At 41.7% G+C, this 18,597-nt stretch overlaps 2 protein-coding genes across 2 annotated transcripts in view; one reads left to right on the top strand and one right to left on the bottom strand.

Annotated features, from left to right (window-relative positions):
- The window catches only part of PPAT (phosphoribosyl pyrophosphate amidotransferase), a 44,225-nt gene extending 37,071 nt beyond the window's left edge, over positions 1–7,154 (bottom strand). Inside the window, exon 1 of the mRNA XM_006868048.1 lies at positions 7,027–7,154. Within this exon, the coding sequence (XP_006868110.1) occupies positions 7,027–7,154 (128 nt within the window). The remainder of the gene's footprint in view (positions 1–7,026) is intronic.
- Positions 7,155–8,004: 850 nt separating this feature from the next.
- PAICS (phosphoribosylaminoimidazole carboxylase, phosphoribosylaminoimidazole succinocarboxamide synthetase) overlaps positions 8,005–18,597 on the top strand; it is a 31,262-nt gene continuing 20,669 nt past the window's right edge. The window contains exons 1-2 of the mRNA XM_006868047.1: positions 8,005–8,020; positions 16,057–16,254. Coding sequence (XP_006868109.1) covers positions 8,005–8,020; positions 16,057–16,254 — 214 coding nt within the window. The remainder of the gene's footprint in view (positions 8,021–16,056; positions 16,255–18,597) is intronic.

The following is an 18,597-nucleotide window of genomic DNA, read 5'->3' as shown; positions in this document are numbered from 1 at the left end:
ACAGTGATGCATACTCAACCTTGGAACAACAACAGGGCTCTGGGATACAGGGATCTAGGTATAGCTTGAAGAGGGTAAATAATACTGAAATCCTTGACTGCCTTATGAATATTAGTTTCCCTTGCCTACTATTGTAAAATAGACACTTGAGTGGGATAGAAAGGAATGTTGGGAAACATGATTAGAGAAAACTTGTAAGCCCATCTTCAGCCTATAACTGACTGGAATACCTAAAAGGGGTTCTACAACTTGCCCAGTGAAATAGGCCTCATGCAAAGTCTTTACAGAGTATAGGACCTTAGGTAGAATCCTGAGTCCCATCCACAACCTTGTGAGGTGGGACATTCCCACTAGAATGGTTTAAAATCAGAAAGGTATGCTTGAGGGTTGTACCTTTTCACCAAATTTTTTCTATCTGTGGCGCTATAGAGCAAGTGCAGGACTGTAAAGTAGGTTTGAACCACGTAGTACATCAGCTGCTCCTCAGAAACTCTATACTGGGTCGCTATGAGTTGGAACCAACTGGAAGGCACTTCACAACAACAATCTATCTGTGTGCTGAGCAAATAGTCCAAGAAACTGGATTATATGAAGAATGTGACATCAGGATAAGAAAGACTCATTAACAACCTGCAATATGTAAATGATACAACCTTGGTTGCTGAAAGATGATTTAAAATACTTACCTATGATCAAAAACTACAACCTTCAGTATGGATAATACCTCAATGTAAAGAAAACAAAAATCTTCACAACTAAACCAGTAAATAACATCATGATAAATTGAGAAAAGACTGAAGTTGTCAGAGACTTCACTTTGCTTGAATCCACAATGAACAGTCATGGAAGCATCAGTCAAGAAATCAAACAATGCACTGCATTAGGAAAATCTGCTGCACAAGACCTCTTTAAAGTGTTCAAGATCAACGATATCAGTGAAAGGAATAAGGTGCGCCTGACCCAAGCCCTGGTATTTTCAGTAGGCTCATATGCGTTTGAAGGTTGGACAGAATAAGGAAGATCCTAGAAGAACTGATGCATTTGAATCAAGGTGTTGGAGAAGAATATTGAAAGTACCAAGGACTGTTCAGAAGAACAAACAAATCTGTGATGGAAGTGCAGCCAGAATGCTTTTTAGAAGCTAGAATGGCAAGACTTAAGTCTTTGCCAACTTTGGACATGCCGTCAGGAGGGGTCATTCTCTGAAGGACATCATGCTCAGTAGAGGGTCAATGACAAAGAGATGGAGTGACACAGTGGCAGCAACAGTGGGCTTAAACATTACAAGATGGTGTAGAACCAAGCAGTATTCCATGCTGTTATGCATAGGGTCGCTATGAGTCTGTTGTACAGAGGGTCACTATGAGCTGGAACCAAGTAGTAGATGGCACAGGGTTTCTAAGCAGTGGAAAGTCACATGATGGCATACAACAATAATAACCACACAAATCAATCATTCCCCACCTACTGATTTTGAGCACTGAAAGGAACCATAAATAGGTGAAAAACAGATTGAGAAGTTAGGAGTCTTGCCCAAGGTCAAGCTGTTATTACTGGGAGACATGGGACTAGATTTCAGGTCTTCTCTTCAGAAGCTGTTCCCAATATTGACCAGAATGGCAAACCAGGGCCACTGAGATTCTCTGAGGTACATAAGCAGCTTTGGACTAATGTTTTTTCGGAAGTCTGGTTAAAATTGAGAAACACTTCTGATTACAAATTAATAACCATTAAATTATAAGATTACAAAAATTTAAAAGTATTTCCAAATCAAAGACCAGAACAATTATCAAGATTAGTTTTAAAATAAGTCATTTCCCCAACCTAAAATTCCTTGATTTAAATATACAGTATAGATTCCCCCACCCAGTGCCAGCAACTTTATCCAGGGTTTCCAAAACTATAAATCCTGCTCCCAGCCCCTTTTTCTTCTTCCTTTTTACGGTGAACTGAGTGGAACTCTACAGAGCAGACAGTTTTACATTGAACAAATCATACCCTTGTGTTTCATCTCAATTGCAATTCCTCAACGTAGCAGCACTTATCTCAGCTCCTCCGTTTCTTGTGTCATCCCTCCTCCTTCTGAATTTTGTCCTTAGGTAAATGCTGCCCTTTTGATCTCGAATGGCTGACTATTCTATGGTGTCCGGTACTGTAGGATCAGCAATTCAAATCCACCAACAGCTCCGAGAAACCCTATACAGGGTCACTATTAATAGGAACTGACTTGACACCACTTAAAAAACATTAACAACGTATCTATCTACTGCTTAGCTAATAGGGATGATGTGACTAAATCTTTAAGGAGGCAGACAGCTTCATTTTTCTCCACGGTGTGGCCTGTGAGTTTGAACTGCCAACGTTAGCCCAACATATAACCCACAGCACCAGCAGGCCTCCTTAAGGGTATAGATTGTTGTTGTTAAGTGCCGTCGAGTCAATTCCAACTCATAGTTATAGCGATCCTGTATGGGGTTTCTGAGGAGCGGCTGGTGAGTTAGACCCGTCGACCTTGTGGTTAGCAGTCCAGTGCTTATCCTAGGGTACCACTAAGGGAGTATAAAACTAAAACACTATAGGAATGCGATATATGTGGTCACTACTATATGAAAACCAATTAAAATAAAATAATCCCAAACTTTACTTTGGCAAACAAAAGCAAGTTCTCCGACAACCTCCTACCCCTATGTTCTCCAATATACTAAGCAGTGATAGCTAGAAACTAAATGTGTCATTTTCTTCCTCACAAGCCCTTTTTTTCATAATATTATATGCTCTGTTTGCAGAACCAGTGTTTGTATCTAAGAAAACTGCTTCTGAGATCTTTGCAAATCGATTTCCTCAAAACATAACAGAACCAAAAGATTCTACACAAAGTCTCTTCAGACAGAAAATTCCGTATGTGACTCACCTTTATCAGGTAAATCTCAGAAATTTTAACTTAAGAGGAAATATGGAAATATTCAACTGTTGCAGGGTTTTATTACTTTCACATTGTTATTGGTTCTCTTTTTATGTTAAGACCAAAAAAACTTATGTCTTAGGAACAATGGAAGAATTCCTGAAGGTTTTGTATGCTTCATTTAAAAATGTGAATGGCATATCAGCTACCAAACAGCCATGCACTAGAATACTTATATGGATGAGCCCACCAGGACTAGGTATCCTAAAACATGATTATATAGTACTGATAGAAATCTCATCTTCTAACCCCATTTTTTAGGAAGATAGCTAAGAAACAAATTCCTTAGTACAAAATGAAGTAAAATGAAAACAATGTTGTTATTGTAGTAAAAAGATGGTGTTAAGTAGTTAAGGAGCTCTGGTAGCCTCGTGGTTACAAATCAGGCTGTGAACCACAAGATCAGCAGTTCGAAACTACCAGCTGTTCCACAGGAGAAAGATGAGGCTTTCTGCTCCTGGAAAGATTTACAGCCTCGGAAACCCTGTACGGGGTCACTATGAGTCGAAACTGACTCCACAGCACATAACAACAACAATGTAGTTGAGGGTGGCAAAGCCCTTATGCAACAGACCAGCACAGTACACCCATCCAGGCTTCCAATACTCCTTGTTACAATGCCACTAAAAATAGTCCTTAATCTTTCTGGCCCCTGACTAGCAGTTTAGTGCAGCAGTAGATAAAATTTGATAGATGGGGGATTTTCCCTCTTCATCCAATCAGAATCAATTCATCCAAAGGGTGAGGCCTTCAGCTAAATTAAAAAATTATTTTGAATATGATTATGACAAGAACCAGTCTTCTCTCTTCAGCTCTTTGATTCCAAGCCTACATGAATCTGAACCGTTTCCAAAAAGTATACTTGTCCTCCAGAAGTGGCTATTTTTCTTTTTAAAAACTTTTTATTGTGAATTGGATAGAGGTTTACAGAACTATCAGTTTTCCATTCAATAATCCATATACATTGTTTCATCTCATTGTCTGCAATGCCCACAATGTAACACCACACATTCCACCTCCTCCCTGGATTTCCGGTTTCCACTGCTCCTTCTTTCCTAACTCTTTGGAACTTTGTCCTTGGGTAAATGTTGTTCTCTTGATCTCAAATGGCTTAGTATTCTAAGGGGTGAGTACCTCACTAATATTATTTTTCCCCTTATAGACCAGTCTACTGTTTGGCTAAAAATTGAGTCATAGGACGTAAGGGTCATAGTCTGAAGGACATAAGGGTCATAGTCTCAGGGGCTCCACCAGTCTCTATCCAACCAGTAAGCCTGGTCTTTTTAAGATTTTGAGGGGTTTTTTATTCCACCTTTCCCCCCCACTCTGTCTAGAACCTTCTAATGTGATCTATTTCAGATTAACTGTAGCAGTAGCCAGGAACCATCTAGTTTTGGTCTCAGGTTTATAGAGACTGATGTTTGTGTGGTCCATTAGTCCACTGGACTATTTCCATGTGTCCTTGATTCTCTTCACACAATTTTCCTCAGATAGGCAGAAACTAGTAGATATACCTGACATGGCTGCTCTAAAGCTTTTAAGAGCCCAGCAGAAGTGACTGGTTCTTAACACTGTTATTGAGAGAGACTAAATTGAGATACCACAGAATCAATTTTCAACATGATAGTCTCAACAAAGACTTGTTTAATCAAATGAATAGTCTAATTCAGAAAAATTCACTTAAAACTGCTCTAATGCTCTATGTTTGTTGTATGCTGTAGTTAATTATGGCTCATACTGAGCTTACAGGATAGAGTAGAACTGCCCACAGGATTTCTTGGGCTATAAAGCTTTATGGGGGCCGATCGCAAGGTCTTCTCTCCCCCAAGCAGCTAGTGGGTTTAAACCTTGGACCTTTTGGTTAGCAGCCCAGTGCTTAACCATTGTGCCAACAGGTCTCCTTCTACCACTAGATAACCACATCACTGTTCATTAGGTTGTTGTTATGTGCCGTCGAGTCAAATTCGACTCACAGTGACCCTATTCTGAGGGACAGAATAGGGTGTGAACCGCCAACCTTGTGGTTTGAAGTCCAGTGTGTATCCTACAGCGCCATACCTAATCCCATAATCCTTTTACAGAAAAACAAATGTTGAAAAGAGGTACATGTAACTAGAAACCAAGTTGCATTCATTAAAACAAAACTCACCACCATACCATGAATTCTCCTAAAATGAGTACAGTACTAGTGCAATTAATGCTAACATCTATCTAGTCCTGGTATGGTGCTGTAGGCTGAGTACAGGACTGCTGGTCACAAGATTGGTAGTTCAAATTCACCAGCCCTTTCTTGAAAACATGGTCACTATGCGTTAGAGCTAACTCCACGGCACACACCAACTTAAAATAACAAAAATCCATCCACGTTTCATCAGACATGTTTTAAATGGAAGGAAAAATTGTGAATGAAAAGAACTTTGAGTAACTAAATTAAAAGTAAAGAGAGCTCAAGGAAAAAAAGATACAATTAGTTTATATATTTCCTACAGGCAACTGTAAAGATCTCTAGTTTCTGTACATCATACCACCCCCCTCTGCCCCTCCCAATGACAACCCACCCAGAAAAACTTCTTGTAAGGATGTGACAAACTAAATATCATTCTGGATTATCACACAATCTGAGGTTAATTTCAATTTCTCCTTGGACTTTCTACTGAATGCTCTAAACAAATGTTTTTTGAAACAAGATCTCTATTATAACCAACCTACAATTATTCAAGATTAGTTACTCAAGTTAATAAAACAAATAACTTTTTTATTCACTCCAGATTCTAAATTAGTCTCAGCTTTTAGTAAACAAGGAGTATGCAAATTCGAATTCAAGTATTTGGGACTCTGAACAACCAAAAGACTAAGTACTTACTAATTTTGAGTTTAGTGAGAGAAAGGCGATCATGTGTTCACCCATAATGCTGATCAAGTGTTAACTACAAATTCCTTAACTGCTTTAGAAGTTGTTACTACTCTATTGCCTAAGGAAACTTTGTAATACTTCCAGAGACCATGTCAAGCCAGGGTTTAAATTTCTTACCAGGTAATTCAATGCAGTTGCTTATATTAACTTCCAGTGAGGTCTGCTACTAAAAAATGGGAAGATCATGGAAGCAAAGTTATTTTTTAACAGTAACCCCTCCCCCAAATTCCCAAAATCAATGGGTTGTCTTAGCCTTTTATAAATAAGGACGTGAATTTTTGGCATCTTCCTACTGCCAACATTTTCATTCCTTATCTAAAACGTTTACTACCCAGATGCTCTATTCCCGGCGATTAGTTTGCATTCAGCGCATTTACAATGCCTACTACTGAAACTGGAGCTCTGGTAGCGTACTGGTTACGAATCGGGCTGCGAACCGCAAGGTCAGCAGTTCGAAACTACCAGCTGCTCAGAGGGAGAAAGATGAGACTTTCTGCTCCCATAAAGATTCACAGCCTCGGAAACCCTGAAACCCTGTTCAGGGTCGCTATGGATCGGAACCGACTCGATGGCACTTAACAACTACTGATACTACCAACTACTGCAGTTCCCTGGGGGCTGCACTCTTTGACCCCCAAAATGCCCACAGGAAGAACTACCCCAAATCCACAATCAGCTCAGTAACTCTGTCCCTGCAAACAAAGCTCGTGATGGCTGGCGGCCGTGCGCACACCTCCTCCAAGTGCTGCGGGACCTGGACCAGCCGCCAGCCCACACAAGCTTATCACGAGAGCAGCCCCAGGCTCTGGGAGATTAGTACTGTCCGGGAGGGGCCCTGTCCTAGCCAGCCCAAGCAAACCTGAGCCTTACAAACTGGACAAGCTCGTGAGGGGTGCACAGAGCGGGAGACAAGTCCCTAAACATCATCAGGAATCAGGGGTCAGGCAGAGAGAGTCAAGGAGGTCCTCGCACATGCCTGGCAGCCCAATGGATAGCACAAGAAGGCACTGGTGCAGGTAAGTAGAGGTCTGGCCTCTCCGCCCTGAGGCTCTCTAGGAGGTCGCCAATTTAGGGCGCAGATGCACAAGTACACCCACTGCCACCCACAGCCCTCAGTCGCTCGGCCCTCAGCTCCCACTCTACTGCTCACCGGTGCTGCAGCCCAACGAGTCCCAGGGTGATCACATGCGGCACATCTAGCTGCGTGGGCCACTCTCCTGAAGAGATGCAGCCGAACACGCCACATTCTTCTCGGATCCCCAACTCCTCTAGCTCCATCTCGCCGCCAAAAGCACGTGGCGGGACTTGCCGCCGCCGCCGCCGAGGTCCACGCGCCAACCAGCTGCCTGCTCGGCCCTGACGCCTCAGACGCTTAGATAGCCGCTTCCTTCCCAGCGGCTACACGCCCGCTACTGCGGCGGCGCGGGCTTTCCATAAGCGGGCGTGGTTGATTCGCCCCCCTCGACCCAGCGCCCTGCCCCGCCTTCCTAAAATTTACCAATGAGCGCAGGGAGAAAGAGAGGGCGGTTCCGGGACAGGCCAGGAGGAGGAGTGGGATGGAGCTAGTGTTCCGCTCGGCTAGTCCCAAAGCTGAACAATTAATCCTCTGTAGTTGGAAACGTCCGTTAGCTCAAAGCCATTATGATAACAATGGAAGCGAGCAGTTAGGTCTTTCCTTTCCCAGAGGATGTACGCTTGGTATGGGCCTCTCCACATGATTTCCCCTCGTAGCTCCCACTTGGTATGCTCCAACCCCTCCAGCCACAGAAACAAGCCCCGGTGGGCGAGCTAACGTAGTGTGGGGAGGGACCGCTAGCGCGCGCTACTTTTGCATTTCCTGCTACGGCGCTCACGCGGGGTGGAGGGGCAGTCTGGAGGCGGGGAAGCGCCTGCGCGGCGGGAAGGATCACAGAAGTGTTCCGGAGATCTGAGTAGAGTCGGCTTCTCTGGGTAAAGCACTTCGGGTTCGTACGCCGCGAGCAGGCGCAAAGGGAAAAGCAGCCGGGGTAGGGGGCGTGTCTGTCGTGAGCACCTCCCTTAGCGCTTGCGAAGCTAACGAACCTGTCCTTTTTTCCAGAATCCTGCTTGTGTGCCTAGCGTGGTCACTGCCCCCGGTCTACCCAAGACAATGGCGGCCTCTGAGGGTGAGTAACAGACCACGGGGTTCGCTAGGGGCCGCAGGTTTGAAGACCCCTCCCTTCCCTTCATGGTTTTCCCACCCGAGGCCCTGGCTGTCCCCACCTCCCGGGCAGTGCCTGGCCTCCCTCTAGGCCTCCCCGCGCGCGGACACGTGGCCCAGGCGCTGGCCAGCGATGACTCCTGTACACCCCCTCCTGGCAGAACCCGGGCCATGTGAACTCAGCTCTGTGGAACAACTCCTAATTGTCTGAAGCTTAGTACTTACTGCCTCTGGGTTGGAGAAAAAGAGCAGCCCGAGGAAAAGAATGCTTGAAACTAGAAGTGGCAAGGGACTGGAGAGATGCCCTGAAACATCACTTTTATATTTTAAATTTTAAATCAGTAGGTGCTGCAAACAATCACATGAAGATTACTGTTGACTCTTAAAACCAGTCTTTTTTTCCTGTGCTAACAACTGAACCTTCTGAAAATCCTGGAGAAACCTTTCCAGTCTTGGATTTTTAATTGTTGTTTAATCTTTGGTGCTATGGTGGCTTTGGAGCTCCCAAGATCTCCAAGCAAAGAAAATTTTCTTGCTTAACTTTACATTTAGCAAAATTTATTTACCCAAATTCGAACCCCTTAAACGACCATCAGGTTAATTGTGACATAACCACTCTCTAAGAAAGAGAACTGCCCCCATTGGGTTTCCAAGGCTGTAAAATCTGTCTACTGGGAACTTGTTGTTGGTTCCGATTCATAGCGACCCTGTCACAGCGTTTCCAAGAAGCGGCTGGTGAGTTTGAACTTCCGATCTTGTGGTTCAAATCAACCTTATGATTCAATGCATTATCCCACAGCGTCCCTCCAGGGCTCCTGGCATTTGATCACTGTTTGGGTTAGCAGCGAGAGCTTAACAACTGCAGCTCAAGTGCGCCTTTTTAAAAAAAAAACAATCATTATTACTTGTCCTAATCATTTAAAGGAGTCCTGGTGTGGCGCTGTGGGTTAATACGCCAGACTGCAAAGCCGTTTGAGCAGCAAGGTCGGCCGTTCAAGCTCATCACCTGCTCCTAGGAAACCCTATGCAGGGTCTCTATGGGTCAGAACCGACTCAACGGCACTTAACAACAATCATTTAAAGGAGTCCTGGTGTGGCGCTGTGGGTTAATGCATCAGACTGCAAAGTCGTTTGAACTGCAAGGTTGGTGGTTCAAACTCATCAGCTGCTCCTTGGAAACCCTAAACAGCGTTGCTATGGGTCGGAATCGATTCGATGGCACTTAACAACAACAATTATTTAAAATGTTTATGACATTTAGGCTAATAAAATGTTTGCTTACTCCGCACACAATTTCTAAATTTATGGTGAGCGAAACTGCTTGTGTTGACTGGTCAGTACATTTTTTTCCCTGTAGAAAAATTGAATTTAGATTAAAAGGTGGTGAATTCAACCAAGAGATCCACATAATGTTGAGTGATAACTCTATAAAACCAAGGTATTGAGGGAGGGGGGAAATCAAGGTGTTTGACCAGAATTTTTTCTTTTATTGGGATATCTGAGAAGCTGATTATTGTTGTTGTAAAGTGCTGTTAAGTCGAATCCGACTCAGCGACCCTGTATAGTGTTTCCAAGGTTCAAGCTGGTGAGCTTGAACCACCGACCTTGCAGTTCAAACGACTTTGCAGTCTGATGCATTAGCCCAGAGCGCCACCTTTGATTGCAATATCTGAGAAACTGATTATTGTTAGGTGGTGAAAAGTCACTTCCAATTCCTAACAACACAATCCACAGCAGAAGGAAACATTGCTCAGTCCTGCACCATCCTCACAGTCATGGCTATTTGAGCCCATCGTTGCAGTCACTGTATTCATCCATCTCGTTGGGGGTCTTTTTCACTAACCGGTAGACGGAATTGTGCCCCAAGTACAATAACTTGTTTGGACCATGATTCTCAGTGGCTTGGCAGTTGTATAATGACGTCATCATCCCATAATGTGATCAGCCCTGATCTGATTTAAGGGGCAATACCCTTAATTGTTGTTCTTGTTAGGTGCCATTGAGTTGCTTCTGACTCATGGCAATCTTTTGCGCAACAGAATGAAATGCTGCTGAGTCCTGTACCAGTCTCACCATCTTAATTGTTAAGCTGGAGCCCACTGCTGTTGCCACTATACCCATCCATCTCATTGTGGGGGGTCTTGCTTATTTCCACTAACCCTCCATTTTACCTAGCATGACATCTTTCTCCAGGGACTTGTCCCTCCCAATAATAACATCTGAAGGATAAGCGATTTAGTCTTGCCATCTTGGCTTCTAAGGAATATTCTGGCTGTACTTTTTCCAACTCAAGATTTGTTTGTTCCTCTGACAGCCGATGGTACTTGTAATACTCCTCTCCAATACTGTAACTCAAATGCCTCAGTTCTTCTACCTACTTATTCCTTATTCACAGTCGAACTTCACATGCATGTAAAATTATTGAAAATAACATGGTATTGGCCAGGTGCACGTTAATCCTCAAACTGACATTTTTGTTCTTGAACACTTTAAAGAAGTCTTGTGCCGCAGATTTGCCTAATGCAATGTCATTTGATTTCTTGACTGCTGCTTCCCTTTGTGTTGATAGTGAATCCAAGCAAAATGAAGTCTTTTGTAGCTTCAATTTTTTTCTTCATTTATTATAATATCATTTATTGAACGATTGTTGAGGATGTTTGTTTTCTTTACATTGAGGTACAACTCATATGGAAAGCTGTGGTCTTTGATCTGCATCAGTAAGTATTAAGTCCTTTTTTTCATTCAGCAAACTAGGTTGTATCATCTGCATATTACAGGTTGTTAATGAGTCTTCCTCCAATCCTGATGCCACGTTCTTCTCATAATCCAGTATCTTGGATTACTTGCTCAGCATAAAGATTGCGTAAGTATGGTGAAACAGTACAATCCTGATATACACCTTTCCTAAAGGTTCCTCATGAGCACCATTAAGCGTTCATGAATACTCGTTCTCTACAATGTCTGTAGCTTATCATGATCCACACAGTTGAAGGTTTTTGCATAAACAATAAAGCACAGATGACCATATTTCTGATATTCTCTGCTCTCAGGCAAGATCCATATGACGTCAGCAATAGTGTCCCTCGTTCACGTCCTTGTCTGAATCCAGCTTGAACCTCTGGCAGTTCCCTGTCAATGTACTGTTGCAGCCATCTTAAAATTATCTTTAGCAAAATTTTACTTGCAAATGATAATGATGATATTGTCCAATGATATCCACATTCCGTTAGGTCACCTCTTTTTATAATGGGCACAAATATGGCTATCTTCTAATCAGTTGTCCAGTAGCTGTCTATCAGATTTATTTGTATAGGTGAGTGTCTCCAGTGCTCCATCAGTTTGGTGAAAGATTTTAATTTGTATTACATCAGTTCCTAGAGCCTTGTTCTTTCCAATGCCTTCAGTGCACCTTGGATTTCTTCCTTCAGTACCATTGGTTCTTGATCATATATGCTACCTCTTGAAATAATTGAACTTTTTTTTTTTCTGTCTTCCTTCTGTCTTCTTATGCTTTCTGCATCATTTAGTATTTTGCCCATAGAATTCTTCAATATTGCAAATCAAGGCTTGATTTTTCTCTTCAATTCTTTGAGCTTGAGAGATGCTGTGGTTTCTTTGAGCTTGAGAAATGCTGTGGTGCTGGAAGCTATGCCCCTGGTGTTTTAAATACCAGTAGGGTACACCCTTGCTGGCCAGGTTTCAGCTGAGCTTGTAATCTAACACAGACTAGGAAGGAGAGGCCGACTACTTCTGAAGGTTAAGCCCTGAAAACCTTATGAATACCCTTAATTTGTTCTGTTTCATTTGTTTGTTTAATCCTATTTACTTGATTTATACTGTTTCTCCAAGAAACATTATATATGACTAATAGAAATACAGTGTGAGCCACAGCTATAATTTCTTTTCTATTAGAAATAGAAACAGGTGAAATTTTAATGTTTAATTTACCTCAGTATATCCCAATATGTTGCATGTGTGGGCAGAAACCCTTCTCATTCTGCTGAGCCCGCTGCGTGCCACTCTTCTTGGAATCCTGGTGTGGCACTGTAGGATAAGCACTAGACTCGTAACTGCAAGGTCAGTGGTTCAAGCCCACCAGCCGCTCCTCAGAAACCCAATACCGCGTCACTGTGAGTCGATACAACAACAACAATAGCAATCTAAAATACTGGGTGGCTCTGCAGGATAATCCCTGTGCTGTGAAGTTGCTCTTTGAGAGAAGATAAGACTTTCTTCTTCCACAAAGATTTACAGTCTCAGAAACCCTGTACAGGGGTCGCTATGAGTTGTAACTTGATAGCACTTAAACAACAACAACAACATCAAAAATACCTCAATATATCCAAAGTAACTGTCATTTCAACATGTGACTGCCATAAAAATTGAGGTATTTGTGTCACTTCTCTGTGGAAGTTCTTTATGTTTCAAGACTCTACAATTCTACACTTTGGACCATTCCCTGTTGTCATCAGCCTCATCTCAATTCACCTTTGCATTTATAGAAGTCATTTTGACACTTGTAGCGTTTGTCTCCTATGATTGTTTATTTTTATCTATTAAAATTCCTACCCTATCTATTAGCTGCCTATTAAATTACTGGTTGGACGAGGGGGAAGTGGGTGCAGATTTTCCTTTTCCTAGGCTTCATTTGACCTTATATATTTAAATTTTTATTTTGTTAACTTGTGCAGCATTCTTGACTCTACCCTTTCATCTCCCATATTAAATCAGTCACAAAGTTATAAACGTTTCTTTCTTTTAAATACCGTTTGTTTGCCTGTTGCTCTTTCTTTATAAGTATGCTGTCCCGTTGATACTGATCAGCAACTCTGTGACAGAATAGAATTGGCTCATTGTGCATATGGGAAAGACAGAGAGAATTGGGTGAAGGTTTACAGAGCACATCATCAGTCTTTTATTCAGCAAATCATAACACACTTGGTTTGATCTCACTGATTGCAATCCCCTCAAGGCAGCATCACTTAATCCACTTCCTCCCTATGTTTCTTGTTTCCATTCATCCTTTCCTGATCCATCTGAACTTTGTCCTTGGGTAAATGCTGTCCTTTGGATCTCAAATGGTTGACCATTGTATGGTGTGTTTACTTCACTTAGTGTTCCCTCCTGTATACCTGTCCATGAGTTGGAAATGACACGATGACATCTAGCAACGAACAACAAATATACCTTTATCAACTCGCAACAAACAACAAATACACCTATATCAACTCACAGCGACCCTGTATAGGGTTTCTGAGGAGTGGCTGATGAGCTTGAACCGCTGACCTTGTGGTTCAAACCAACCTTGCAGTCCAGTGCATTAACCCGTAGCACTCACAGGGGTGAGTTCAGTTCCAGAAGACCTTTTCAACTCCCGTATTAAATCATTTGCCATAGTCTCATGGTTCCACCAGTCTATATGACCAGTTTTGGTTTTGAGTGTTACTCTGCATTTCCTGCCTCTCTATCCAGAACCTTTTAATGTGATCCCTTTCAGAGCAGTGGTAATGGTAGTAAGTAGCCAGTACCATCTAGTTTTTCAGGTCTCAGGGTTGAGGAGACTGATGTTAGTGTGGTCCATTAGTCCTTCGGATTGTTTCCAAACATCTTCACTTTGCATCACTTTTCTTTCTTTCGAACAGAGAGAGACTAATAGTAGCATCTTAGATGGCCACTCTGGCCCATTGTGTTTTCTAGACTTAATCTTTACAGAAGCAGAGCACCAGACTTTTTTCTCCTGATGGATGAGTTAAAACCACTGACCTTTTTGTTAGAAGCCAAGCATATAATCATTTTGCCATCAGGGTGTTTTCATTAGGCCAGGACATTTCTTGCTGCTGCTTCATCCTAACTGTTCTCCTAAACTCTTCTTTTGTTCCACCCATTCCTTTCTCACTTCATTCTCCACACACCAGATATGATGATCTTTCTAAAATACAGTTCTGTCATTTCACTGCAGTGCATGAGAGCTCCATGGTTGCTCTTAGGATAAAATCTAAACTCTAGATACTTCATTAAAAGGGTGGAGAGTCATTGAGGGACCTTAAGTTAAGTATCCTGCAATGCCAACTGTGTAACTGAATTGTAATTGATTTGTTTAATGGTTATTTCCATGAACAGGTCATCTAACCTCAGTCTTATCTCTTGCTATTCCAGTCCTTTCCACTCCCCTGCCCAGCGTACACATCTCTGGTTCTCCATTGCTCTAACTATATTGACTTTCTGTCATGTATTCTTTCACCCCCTGATCTTTATTCACCACTTATTCCTTCCTCTCAAGCATAGCAGCCATTGTGTGGATGGCGCAGGACTGGGTGGTGTTTCATTCTGCATAGGGTCACTGTGGGTCAGAGCTGATTCAACAGGACCTAACAACAACATTCCTTCCTGTTGGGAGTAGGGTAGTTCCATATGATAAGCACTGGACTGTGAACCACAAGGTCCTCAGTCTGAGCCCACCAGCTGCTTCTTGGGAGAAAGATGAAACTTTCTGCTCCCAAGAAGATTTAAAGCCTCAGAAACCTGATACAGGGTTGCTATGAGTTGGAACTGACTAGACGACACATAACAACAACATTCCTTCCTCTCTCCTAGGTAATTTTGACCATTCTTGGGATCTCCACCTATTATTACTTCCTTCTAGACATCCTTCGCTGAAGTGTAACCTAGGTTAGGTGCCATTTCATAGTCTGTTATATAGGCTTTGAGTTATGCTTATTGTGATGTCTTGTTTAATACCAGCTTCCCTCAGCCTCAGGTCTCTTGAAGACAGGAACTAGGGCATGTTTTCTGGTATACCCCTGTAGCCCCAGTACCTAGCAGTGTACGCATTGAAAAACTGCTGATATACAATGAATGACAAAGGTTCAAGGAGCCTGAAGGGTGATAGTGATTTCTCCCCTTGACGTTTATCTTCTGTTATCGATGATCTCATCTAATTCATTCTTTCTGATGACTTAGGCAACAATTGTGTGGTTGGCCCAGGACCGGGCAGTGTTTCCTTCTGTTGTGCATAGGGTTGCTATGAGTCGGCACCAACTCAATGGCGCCTAACAACAACAGCAAACATAAACAGTGACCTAGGGTCTACATTTTCTTTAGTTCTTAGGTTTTACATCAAAATTATCCCCACTCCCTCAGTTTCCTAAAACTTGTAAAAAGGGGGACATGCTTAAGAAATGCAGTGGTTGGTGGGAGGCTTCCAAATAGGCTTTTAAGAAGAAGCAAATAGTGCCTCCTCGTGTAATGAGCTTAAAATCAAGTAACCATTTCACTGAATTTTTCTAGTTTGCCTTCCATGAAAAGAAGTCAGGAGAGCGAGTTATGTGTGTTGTTTTTTTTTTTCCCCAAGCAAGCTACTTTAGATATTGTATTGTGAGTGTGTGTATGAAAATACTACTGTACCTCCAGTACTTCAAACACATTTGGGTGTGGTTTAATTCTTAGTTCATTAGTGAAAAAGTCAGGTTAATCATAGGAAGGGCACAAATTTTGGTATCAAGACAGGAATTTGACCAGTTCTTTCTTTTTCAGTGTTACTTTAACCTTTCTGATAATTACTTTTCTCATTTCTGTAATTTATATAATTTCAATTCTTCACAATTTTATGTGAGTTAAATGTGATGTTGTTATTGTTAAGTGCCGTCGAGTCAGTTCCGACCCATAGCAACCCTGAACAGTTTCTGAGGCTGTAAATCTTTATGGGAGCAGAAAGCCTCATCTTTCTCCTGCGGAGCAACTGGTAGTTTCGAACTGCTGACCTTGCAGTTCGCAGCCTGACTTGTAACCACTACACTACCAGAGGTCCTTTAAATGTGATGATGTATGTGAAAATACTTTGTAGAGTACAAGATTCTGAGCAGATGAGTTTATTTTTATTAGGATTATTAATCACGCAGGAGTCTCACTGATTTATCATTCAAGATGATTAATTCAACCTTCAGGGAATTTCTCCAAATATTTTTCAAATTTTTTAGCATATTTATTTATTTATTTCCACAGTTCTGAACATTGGTCAAAAACTCTATGAGGGTAAAACAAAAGAAGTCTATGTGTTGTTAGATAGTCCAGGAAAAGTCCTCCTTCAGTCCAAGGACCAGATTACAGCTGGCAATGCAGCTAGAAAGAATCACCTGGAAGGAAAAGCTGCGATTTCAAATAAAATTACCAGCTGTATTTTTGAGTTGTTACAGGAATCAGGTAAGTGACTACCTACTGTCTTCCTCCCACTTTCTTCTCACATTTTCCTCTCCCTTCTCTCTCACACATGCATACATTAGCTTCCTTTATTAGGAGAAGACATCATTTGGATTAACCACATGTTGTTTGGAGATATTTCACAGGCTAGGTCTATTTAAGCTAAACCAAGAACTCTTAACTTCACTGTAACTATTTATTTTGGAATTAGTGTTGCGTGATTAAAAGGAATCTAAACAATTTGTTCCTTATAAAGATTGTTAGTTTGTATCACTTTTGTGATACTTCCCCTTTCTAGGACATCTTCAGCCTTAAGAAGTTTACCTGTAAAGAAAGACTGTTTCAGTTTTTGACAATTCTAATTGACAAACTTAAATGTATTTCCTCTATAATTTCTACACAATTGTTATTTGCTCTGCTCTTTGGAGACAGTACAGAATTTCAAACTCCTCTTCTTCTTGAAACCCCTCCAAAGTATTTGAAAAGTGAATGTACTACTATTAACATTTAAAGGCTCTCCCAGTTCCTAAGTCGCGGAATCCAGAATCTTTATTTCAAAACCTCTTGAATGGTAGTTTCCCACTGGCTACCTTCTAGAGAACGCATCAAACCAATGTTAGGTTCTTTTTGCAATGAAGGCGACGAGTGTCTGGTCTGTTTTTATTCTCCCAAGTTATTTCCCACTCTCCATCCACATTAAAAAAATCTTTAAGGTATTCAATTAACCCCTTTAAAATAACAATTTAAAAAATTATTTTCTATATAATCTTAGTAGTTATGCATACCAAGGGGACTATATAGACTCCTGGTATGGCGTTGTATGATCACCACTGGACTGGGAACAATACAGTCAGCAGTTCAAATCCACCAAGCTGCTCCTTGGAAACCCTACCCTATACAGGACTGCTATGAGTCAGAGTTGACTTGATAGCACATAACAGCAGGGAACTATATAGACATGTGCACACACATGCACATACACTATTAACAGTAAAAAGATATAAAAGCCCAAACTTCTATTTGCTTATTCCTAAAGCACCAGTCTGCAGAATCAGTTTGAACCACAAGGTCAGCAGTTCAAACCACTAGTTCCTCCTCGGAAATACTACACAATATCACTGTGAGTTCAAAATGACTCCACGGCACTTAGCATTAAGAGCAAAACGCCATTTAGTGCACTTTCTGGGGTTGTAGACAAGTGATTTGGGGTAAGTTTGTTGAGTATTTTCCCAGTTTGAGGGAGCCCTGCTGACATTGTGGATTAGGCACAGTGCTGCTGACCCCAAGTTCTGTAGTTAGAATCCACCAGCTGCTACAAAAGGCTGTCAGCTGTAATAAAGATGTATGGTCTCGGAAACCCTGTTTAGGATTGCTCGCAGTTTCCAGTTTTCATTGAAAGCCCTACATTCTAGGTGTAAAAGGGGACATTTCATTGCCTTAAATGAAGCATGCCAGTAATTCTGTTTAAACCACTTTATCTGGCACACTTAACTAAAATATACTTGATTCAGAGTAAGAGTGAGAGGTGTTTTCTAGATTTTATACATGTTATAGGTGCCGTCGTGTTGGTTCCAATTCATAGCACTCTTAGTTTGAAAAAATTCTTAAGCAGATTAGCTTAAGAATCCTGTTTAGCCTTATGTAAATACTTGCTAATAGTTAAATGGAACCCTGGTAGTGCATCAGGATAAGCACTGGGCAGCTAACTGCAAGATCAGCAGTTCAAACCCACCAGCCACTTCCTGGGAGGAAGTTAAAGCTTTCTGCTCCCTTAAAGATTTGCAGCCTTGGAAGCCCTATACAGGGTCACTACCATTGGCAGTAGGTTTGGTTTTTGGTAATCATTAACTAGTATTCCTGGTGGCATAATGGTTAAAGCAACTGTTGCTTACATCCACACAATAGAATTAGATCCTAATTGCTCAAACCTAGCAGACAAACGAGACTGTATCTAATGATAATGAGATGTAAAAGAAGAAAGGACTCTGAAGTCCAGGCTCCATAGCTGATTGGCAGTGTGATCTGGCATTGTGAAATCCCTTCACTACCTGAAGCCTCTGCTGCTTTCACTGTAATAATGACCACACCAGTTGCTGTTGAGTTGACTGACCTCATGGCAACACCCCATGTGTGTCAGAATAGAACTGTACTCCTTGGGGTTTTCAGAAGTAGATCATTGACCTGTTTTCAGAGGTGCCTCTGCGTAGGCTTTGAATCTCCGACTTTTTTTTTTCTTTTAAAGTTTTATTGTGAATTATGTGACAGTTTACATGGGAGAACATCAGTTTTACATTCAATACTATCATATTGTTTCATTGCCATGGTTACAATCCCCTCCATGCATCA

Source organism: Chrysochloris asiatica, unplaced genomic scaffold, assembly GCF_000296735.1.
Source record: "Chrysochloris asiatica unplaced genomic scaffold, ChrAsi1.0 scaffold00115, whole genome shotgun sequence".
In the NCBI taxonomy this organism is placed as follows: domain Eukaryota; kingdom Metazoa; phylum Chordata; class Mammalia; order Afrosoricida; family Chrysochloridae; genus Chrysochloris; species Chrysochloris asiatica.
This window is presented reverse-complemented; position numbering and strand designations above follow the sequence as displayed.